The 10084-nt window shown below is 46.4% G+C and overlaps 1 protein-coding gene across 1 annotated transcript in view; it reads left to right on the forward strand.

The window, feature by feature from the left end:
* Positions 1–6703: 6703 nt before the first annotated feature.
* LOC107298339 (breast carcinoma-amplified sequence 3-like) overlaps positions 6704–10084 on the forward strand; it is a gene marked incomplete at both ends in the record, with an annotated part of 65082 nt that continues 61701 nt past the window's right edge. The window contains one exon of the mRNA XM_015827716.1: positions 6704–6968. Coding sequence (XP_015683202.1) covers positions 6704–6968 — 265 coding nt within the window. The remainder of the gene's footprint in view (positions 6969–10084) is intronic.

Consider the following 10084-nt stretch of genomic DNA (forward strand, 5'->3'; position numbering starts at 1 on the left):
GGGGTCCTTGGTGCTCTCTGAGCTTGGTGGTTTTCTTGCAGACATTTCATTACCAAACTAGGTAACGTCATCAGTGGACTGATGTTCCCTAGTTTGGTAATGAAACATCTGCAAGAAAACCACCAAGCTCAGAGAGCACCAAGGACCCCACAAACATAAAACATATATAAAAATTTAAATTAGGGTTTGAACATTTAAACCAAGGGGAAATTCTTTGCTGAGGAGTATGTAGTAAGTCACGGATGAGGAAGTTGTGGCCATAAGCATGATACCAGATTACATCTGATATCGTTCCCAACCATTTCTGTTCCTAAATAAAATGGGAAATAGGTTTAAGATCATCTGAGTCACAACTTCCTTCTCCTTTCTGTAAGTACCACTCTTTTATTTCATATATACAGTAAACCTTCTAATCTGCATTGATAAACTGTCCCACAGAAACCTCATGATAAATCCAAACCATTGGATAATAAAAAGTCTACAAATATCTCCCCCTTGATCTTAACAAGCATGAAGCAGCGTAAACAGAGAACATGCAGCAGTCCAAGTGTAATAATCATGTTCAATACTATTTCTCTAAGTGTATTTCTACAGATTTGGGGGTCCTTTTCTGCATGCTGATGCCTGTCTATTAGGGAGTGTACTGCTGTTGGCATTCATCACCTGTGTCCACGATTAAAAAAGGGGGGGGGAAAACACATTTGAACTGCTAATAGGATTTCTCTCCCTTCTTCCAGCCAATCTAACTAAGCTTCAGTCTTGGGTCTTCCTTGCCACAAAGCCCATGTTCCTCAGTCAAGTCCAGTTGGTTTCCCATTTAAATGCTATACACGCTTGGAGAGTTTTAGGGGGAGTGTGTGTGTGTGTGTGTACTATATACTATATATGTGTGTGTGTGTGTACTATGTACTATATACTATATACAATATACTACAGTATACACTGTATACTATATACTACATACTGTATATACTATATACTGTATGCTGTATACTGTATACTATACACTATACTATATATGTGTGTGTGTACTATGTACTATATACTATATACTATATACAATATACTACAGTATACACTGTATACTATATACTACATACTGTATACTGTATGCTGTATGCTGTATACTATACACTATACTATATATGTGTGTGTGTGTACTATGTACTATATACTATATACTATATACAATATACTACAGTATACAGTACATACTGTACACTGTACACTGTATACTATATACTGTATACTATATACTATATACTACAGTATATACTGTATACTGTATACCAGGGGTGTCAAACTCGCAACATCATGGGACATGTGACGTATCGTGACTTTTTTTTGCCATTGCTGGCAATGGGGTGGGTGCAGTTTCTGTATGATGCATCCAGCCCACCTGCTGTATACTATACCCTATACCAGGGATAGGCAACCTTGGCTCTTTATGACTCGTGGACTTCAACTCCCAGAATTCCTGAGCCGGCATGGCTCAGCATGGAAACCTCCCCCTTTCCCCTCAGCATGGCTGGCTCAGGAATTCTGGGAGTTGAAGTCCACAAGTCATAAAAGAGCCAAGGTTGCCTACCCTTGCCCTATACCAGTGATGGTGAACCTTTTAGAGACCGAGTGCCCCAAAACTGGCCCCGCCTCCACTCTGCCCCGCATCCCCCGCCCCGCCTACCAGCAGGGCCACTCACCGCCCCCAGGGCCCGCCGCAGATTGCCCAGGCAGCCCAGCAGCGCTATGGCGGTCACACCCTCTACCCGCGCCCCGCAGCATCAACTGTGCACGATGGGGCATGAGGGCAGAGTTTTGTCTATGCTGCCTGGCTGCCATGTCCTTGGCTACACTGCTCTGCGTGGGGCGACTCTCTTCAGGGGGGCTGCTGGAGAGGAGGGGGTCGCGGAGGGAGGCGAGGCTGGGGCAACGGCACGTGTGCCCACAGAGGGCTCCAAGTGCCGCCTCTGGCACCCATGCCATAGGTTCGCCACCACTGGTGTATTCTATAGTATATATATATACTATGTATATGTGTGTGTGTGTATGTCTATAGATGTATATGTACATGTATATGTATACACACACACATGCTACACACAGACACACATACATACAAATATAAATTCTGAATATAAGTACATATTTGTATTCCTAATTCCTTTGGTGGTGTGGCAGGGCTTCAGAGCCTGTAGAATTGACGCGCTATTTTGGCTTGGCAAAGCCATCCTGGGCTCACTTATCGTCAAGAGAAGCAGCCCAGTTGGCTTCTGTCAGGGGCTGGATGCCCTTTCCTCCTAAATAACCCGCTGTGGAAAAGCCATAACTGCTGGTGGCAGTGTTAACGGTGTCCCCACTGCCTCCTTGTCTACCCAGAAGGCTCCTTGATATCCTAGGACCCTTAAATTAAAAATATCATAAGTATTTTCCGACAACGTACTTTCTTTTCCAGAAAGTTGCTCTGGCACTTGCCCGATTTTTCCCCTCACACGGAGAGAGAGAGAGATTCAGTATCCTTGACCTGCGGGATTGCCAAATGCCGAACGAGTTGATTTTCTTGGCTTTTATGGTTCCAGCTTTTCCTTCCTACCCCCTTTTGATCTGGGGTGTGTGTGTGTCTGTGTTTTGCACTGGTTTTCTTGTCAGCCCTGGTGAATGCAGCGCTGCAGGCTGGCTCTGCCCACCGCCAGGAGTTCGATCCTGACCGGCTCAGGGTTGACTCAGCCTTCCGTCCTTTCGAGGTCGGTTAAAATGAGGACTCAGATTGTCGGGGGCAAATAGGCTGACCTTGTCAAGCGCTCAGATTGTGCTGTAAAGCGCTATGGGGCTATATATAAGTCGACCTTCTATTGGTGTTCAAATGGTCGCTAAACGAATGGTTGTAGGTCAAGGACTACTTGTACAGAAGAATCTAGTCAACCAATGGTCGGCACCAAACTGGCGGTAGATAAGAGTCAACGGAATTGAAGAGGGGTTGAACTAAGGCCAGGGGTCCCCAACCCCTGGTCCGTGAACCGGCCCCCGTCTGTGCGCAAACAAGTGAAGTCCCATCCGCGGGATACAGGCAGCACACGAAAACCACGCCTCCTCCCGTCCGTGGAAGAACCTCTCTCCACAGAACTTATCCCTGGTGTCCAAAAGGGGGCCACTGATTTAGACCATTTGTAGGAATGTAACGACTCCAGGCTGATTCCTCTCTTGACTCGGCCCCCAGTCTCTTCCTGTCTTTCTACATCAGGAGTGTCAAACTCAATTTCATTGAGGGCCGCATCAGCATTGCTGTTGTCCTCGGGGGGGGTATGTGTGGCCAGGGTGGGCGTGTCCTACTGGGTGGGTGTGGCTGGAGCGGGTGTGGCCTACTGGGTGGGCATGGCCAGCTCTTCATAGTTCGCATCAAGGGTGCCTGTGGGGGCCTGGGCAGGAGTGGGACAGATCTGAGGGTCTCTGGCAGAAGGCGAGGGCCATTTGCTGGCCACTTCCAGGTGATGGTGCATTTCTTCATTCCTCACAAAGGGTGACACCTCCCCAGCGTGCGCCCAGGGGCCGGTTCCTCGCTGTTTCCAGATGGCCTTGTGGAGCTAAGACTGAATGCCGCCCTGAGTCCTTCGGGAGAAGGGCGGGGTATAAATTAAAGTAATAATAATAGTAATAAATAATAATGCGTTTCAGCATAGATGGCCACCACAAAATTGTACATTGGCTCCTGGCCGGTCTGGGGCCATTCCCTCACTGTTTCCAGAATGGCTTCGCGGGCCACATGAAACCACATTGTGGGCCGCATCCGGCCCCTGGGCCTTGTGTTTGACATGTCTGTTCTACATGAAGTGATAGTTCCAGTATTATGCCTTTGGGAGCTCTAGTGGTTAGCATGCAGTATTGCAGGCTGACTCTTCCCACAGCCAGGAGTTTGATCCTGTCGGGAAATTTTTCCTTATTTCTACGTTGCTTCTCTCCTGGATTAGTTTCCATCCGTTGCTTCTTGTCCTGCCTTCAGGCACTTTGGAGAATCGATTGACTCCCTTTTCTTTGTGGCAGCCCTTGAGATATCGGAAGACTGCTATCATGTCCCCCCTCGTCCTTCTCTTCATTAGACTGGACCAGGTGTAGGCAACCTTGGGTCTTTTATGACTCTTGGACTTCAACTCCCAGTATTCCTAAGCCAGCCATGCTGGCTCAGGAATTCTAGGAGTTGAAGTCCACGAGTCATAAAAGAGCCAAGGTTGCCTACACCTGGACTAGACAGACCCAATTCCAGCAACCGTTCCTTATATGTTTTAGCCTCCAGTCCCCTGATCATCTTTGTTGCTATATATATTTGTATCTTGGTGAACAGAACTGAATGCAGTATAGTGTGGCCTTACCAGTGCCGAATTCTTTGCTGCTCCTGTCGTGAAACCACCAATGCAGGATCCCATTGGTGGCTTTTTCAAGTGCCTTCAGGCACTTTGGAGAATAGCTTCACTCCCTCTTCTTTGTGGCAGCCCCTGAGATATTGGAACACTGCTATCATGTCCCCCCTCGTCCTTCTCTTCATTAAATTAGACATACCCAATTCCTGCAACCGTTTCCTTGTATGTTTTAGCCTCCAGTCCCCCGATCACCTTTGCTGCTCTTCTCTGCCCTCTTTCCAGAGTGGAGATGGAGGCAACCTCTAGTATCACCCAGTGCTTTCAGGATACCGATGTCTTGCATTGTTTGAGTCAGACAGGCACTGGATCCAGCAGCATACGTGGGTTCACGGAGGGAGACTTAAGACTTCATCATCCCTTCGCTATTTTCCGAATGCCACATTTTCCAAATCAAGTTATGGCTTCCCAAATTGGGACCTCTAGAAACCTTCTTTTTTTTTCCCCAGACAATTGGCCGGGAACGATCTGCACGTTTTTGTGCAACTTCATTCAGGAAAAAAAAACAACAACCCCCAAAACCCAGTTCAAAGCCCTTCCTCTTTTTTGGGAAGAGGGAAGCCCCCCTCCCGTTTAATTTCTGACCACATCCAAAACTTTAGGGAGAGATTGGTTGTTTTGGCTGGCGATTGTTTACCTCTCATTTTTCATGTTTTCTCAGGATGAAAAACGAGCAAGCAAGCTAATACTGGAGCTGGCCTGCTGTAAAAACCAGCACCCGGAGCCAAATTCAATTAAAAAATTACAGCAGGCTCCTGCGGGTTTTGTGTGTGTGTGTGTGTGTGTGTGTGTGTGTGTGTGTGTTTGCGGCAATTTGTGTTGCTGCGACAACCATGTGCTTTATTGAGTTGGGCTCTTGATTGAGCTGGAAAGCATTTTTTAAGCCCTTCTAAAGCTATCGGATTGCTGGAGTCGGAATTAAAATTCCCCGCAAACCTGGCCTTGCGTTAATAAAACTTTTGACCCTAAAGTTTAAACCCTAACTTTTGACCCCTTTCTGCTCTTAATTAATTAAAAAAAAAGAGATCCTTGTTCCTCCCACCCCTGTATTTTTCTACCCAGGAATAAAGGAATAAGAGTATTGATGCTGTATTCCTGCAACTCCAGTCTGGCTTTGGAAATTTCAACAGCCATTGGCTCCATATGTTCAAGGATAACTTTCACAAGGATTTATTGTCAGGAGGGAAAATCTGACAGCTATGCGCCTCTCTGTTTTCATCTTGCCATTAGAATAGGGTGGGGGGAGAGAAGTTCTTCTTTGAATGGGTTAGTTAGAGAAACGAAACCTCTCCAGTTCTACAGAAGCTTACTGAAAGTCGGCAGCATGGAAACCTTTCAAGGACATTTTAGCAGGTGTGAAGAAGATAGCAGACGGTTCCCATAACAAAGAGAACTTGTTGACAGGAGCTATGTGGACATCTGGGGGGGGGATGGCTGGGAAGGTCATCGTTTAGGGCAGGGATCTTCAAACTTGGCCATTTTATGACTTGTGGACTTCAACTCCCAGAATTCCTCAGTGAGGCACGCTGGCTGAGGAATTCTGGGAGTTGAAGTCCACAGGTCTTAAAGTTGCTAAGGTTGGGGATCCCTGGCTTAACGGCTGCACAATTCACTTAACAACTGCAGTCATTCGCCTAACAAACATGGCAAAAAATAAAAAAGGTCCTGAAATTGGACATGGCTCATTTAACAACAACCGCCTTGCAACAGAAATTCCGGTCCCATTTGTGGTTGTAAGTCGAGAACTCCTTGTAACCTGCATAAACGTTTTGTGAGAAGCAGGCTAGCGAGGAAGTGGGTGCGCTGATGTGGAGTGGATTCTAGCACTGATGATGTTACCTAATTGGGTAATGAAACGTCTGCAAGAAAACCACCAAGCTCAGAGAGCCCCAAGGACCCCACAGTTGTCCTTGTCCTCCTCCTCCTCCCAAACCCCACTCCCTTCTAGCACTGATGATGTTAACTAGTTGGGTAATGAAATGTCTGCAAGAAAACAATCAAGGTTAGAAAGCACCAAGGATCCTGCAGTTGTCGTTGTCGTCCTCCTCCTGTTCCTCCTCCTCCTGCTCCTCCTCCTGCTCCTCCTCCTCCTCCTCCACTTCACAAACCCCCTCCCTTCTAGCACTGATGTTACCTAGCTGGGTAATGAAACGTCTGCAAAAAACAACAACAGCCAAGCTCAGAGCCCCCCCAAGGACCCCTCATTTCAACCCTGGGCTACGAATATTCTGCTTTCTTGATGTGCCTTCGCCTTTGTAGCTGCACCCCTTGACGTCCCACCCCTGTTCCCTCTCCAGGTGCAGGACATCGCCTTCAGCCACGACTGCCGCTGGGTGGCCGTCAGCACCCTCCGGGGCACTTCCCACGTCTTCCCCATCAATCCCTACGGAGGGCAGCCCTGCGTTCGGACTCACATGTCACCCCGGGTGGTCAACCGCATGAGTCGCTTCCAGAAGAGCGCCGGGCTGGAGGAGATCGAGCAAGAGCTGACCACCAAACAAGGAGGGCGCTGCAGTCCCGTGCCAGGGCTTTCCAGCAGCCCGTCTGGCTCCCCTCTCCATGGTAAGCCTCCCTTTTGAAAACAGACGCGGAATATTTGTTTGTTTCTTTGTTTGTTTAAATTTATGACTGCCTCCCATTCCTATAGATTCTGGGCCGCTTACCGACACAAATACAAAACAATGACAGCAGTTCAAAAACATGCTAACCCAAAGAAAACCCGGACTAAGACAGTTAAGGGTCCCCACATCAACCAAGACCAGAGACCAAAACTTTGTCTTAAGTACAGGTAATACATACAGCACATACACATTTTACAATTTTACACGTCAATATCAATCAGAATAGAGCTGGAAGGAACCTTGAAGATCTTCTAGTCCGTTGATGGCGAATTTTTTAGAGACCGAGTGCCCAAACTGCAACCCAAAACCTACTTATTTATCGCCGGGTGCCAGGTGGGCGTGGTCCACTGGGTGGGCATGGCTGTGGTGGTCATGGCAGACTGGGTGGGTGTGGCCAAGGTGGGCGTGATCACCTCAATGTTGCTCGTGGGGAGGGACGCCTGTGGGGGCCGGGCAGGGTTGAGGGAGATCCAGGGGGTCTCTGGCAGATGGGGCTGTGGGCAGGAGGCTCGTCCTGTGGGGAGAGGTGAGGCAAGGCGAGGCAGGGCGGGGGTGCCATTGTCACAGGGCAAGGCGAGGCAGGGGCCGGGGCGGCTGCTGGCTGACACCATCGGCCCCTGCACACAGAGGCCAGCGAGCGCATGGGTGCTGGGATGCATCCAGCCACGTGGGACCTCGGCGAGTTAGCAGGCGGCTGGTTGAAGAGGGACGGTTGCCATCTCCGGGGCATGGTGCGTGTGCCCACAGAGAGGGCTCTGAGTGCCGCCTCTGGCACATGTGCCATAGGTTCGCCACCACTGTACTACTCCAACCCCCCACTCAAGCAGGAGATTCCATTTCAGACAGGTGGCTGCCCAGTCTTTTCTTAAAATCCACCCACGATTTCTGGAGGCAAGGTGTTCCACTGGTTAATTGTCCTCACTGTCAGGAATTTTCTCCTTACAGTAGATATACAGATAGAGAGACAGACAGAGAGAAAGAGAGATAGAGAGATAAAGACAGACAGATATAGATAGACAGACAGACAGACAGAGATACCAATAGAAAGAGAGAGAGAGAGAGAGAGAGAGAGAGAGAGAGAAAGAAAGAGAGAGAGATAGACAGATGGATGTATGGATGGATAGATACATAGACAGATAGATATAGATATGCAGATACTGTAGATAGATACAGATATAGATAGAGAGATAGAAAAACAGATATAGAGAGATAGATAGAGATAGATAGATAGATAGACAGACAGACAGACAGACAGACAGACAGACAGACAGACAGATCTGTCCATCCATCCATTCATAATTAGTCAACTGGATGACACTAAGGGCTGCATGCGCAAAATTTAATCTTTGCAGTGCTGGGTAATGTTAAATGTTTGACAACCATGAATAGTGGGGGAAGTTGAAAGCCAGATATCTTAAATAAATAAACAAATTAATTTGTTTACTTACTTACTTACTTACTTACTTACTTACTTACTTACTTACTTACTTACCTACTTACTTACTTACTTACTTACTTACTTACTTACTTACTTACTTACTTACTTACTTACTTACTTACTTACTTATTAAATGTTCTGTGCCACCGGTCTCACTGATCCAGTGACTCCGGGTGGCTTACAATATAGTAAGAAGTTTTTTAAAAAAAACAAGCGCTTGTAAAAATAGATAAAATTAGAAAAACTGAATAAAAAAGCTAATAGAAGTAGATGAAGAGCCTCAGTCAGGTTCTTGTGTCCAAGTCGGCAACAAGATCGGCGTAGATCGAAGTTACCTTAGGAAACGTCGATGTTCTTAATAGATGCCATTAAACATTAATTTACCATCCATAAAATGGATGTCGAGAGTCTGCTGTCATATTTTATTTTATCGGCCGCTTTGTTAGCATGTTTGAGGTGGTTACCTCATAGTCGTACTGCTTGCCGGTCAAAGATGGATGTTAAGCAACTTCCTGTAAATAAAGATGGCTGCTTTTGCAAGGAAGCGTGAAAGACAATTTAAAAAAAAAGACGGACGCAAAGACAAGTTGGATCCATTCATCGTTCTTATTGTTATTCCTGGACCGCTTTCAAAATAGTGTGATTGAACAATGAAACAATTTAGAATAGAATAGAAATAGAAATAGAAATAGAAATAGAAATAGAATAGAATAGAATAGAATAGAATAGAATAGAATAGAATAGAATAGAATAGAGCTGGAAGGGACCCTGGAGGTCTTCTAGTCCAGCCCCCTGCTCAAGCAGAAGAACCTACACCATCTCAGACAGGTGATTGTCTAGTTTCTTCTTAAAAATCTCCCACGGTTTCTGGGGGTAAGCTGTTCCACTGGTTAATTGTCCTCACTGTCAGGAAGTTTCTCCTTAATTCCAGGTTTCTTCTCTCCTTGATCAGTTTCCAACCATTGTTTCTCGTCCTTCCCTCTGGTGCTTTGGAAAATAACGTGACCCCCTCTTCTTTGTGGCAGCCCCTCAGATACTGGAACACTGTTATCATGTCTCCCCTATTTCTTATTTTCCTTAGACTAGCCAAACCCAAGTCCTGCAGCCATTCTTCGTATGTTTTAGCCTCCAGGCCTTTGATCATCTTTGTTGCTCTTCTCTGAATTTTTTCCAAACTCTCAACATCTTTTTTGTGATATGGTGACCAAAATTGGCTCCAGTGTTCCAGGTGTGGTCTTACTAGGGCTTTGTAAAGCGGTACTAATACCTCGCATGAGCTTGATTCTATGCCTCTGTTTATACAACCCAGGATTGTGTTAGCTTTTTTGGCTGCTGCTGCACATGGCTGGCTCATGGTCAAGTGATCGTCCACTAGGATTCCAAGGTTCTAGATAGCTTTTGTTAAATTCAGCCACTTGCTCAAGAATTATCACTTTACTTCAAATACCTTAAGCCAAGGCTATTTATGAATTGCACGAAGATATAGGATTTCCCATTTATATACATTATTCTACCTTTGCTATTTGTGGAGAAGGATAACAATGGCTGCAGGGTTTTCTCTCCTAACCATATAATTGATATATATTCTGTCATTTAACGTTCCACTCTTCCCCCCCCCC

Source organism: Protobothrops mucrosquamatus, unplaced genomic scaffold (assembly GCF_001527695.2).
Source record: "Protobothrops mucrosquamatus isolate PMUCROS unplaced genomic scaffold, P.Mucros_1.0 scaffold3894, whole genome shotgun sequence".
Classification (NCBI taxonomy): domain Eukaryota; kingdom Metazoa; phylum Chordata; class Lepidosauria; order Squamata; family Viperidae; genus Protobothrops; species Protobothrops mucrosquamatus.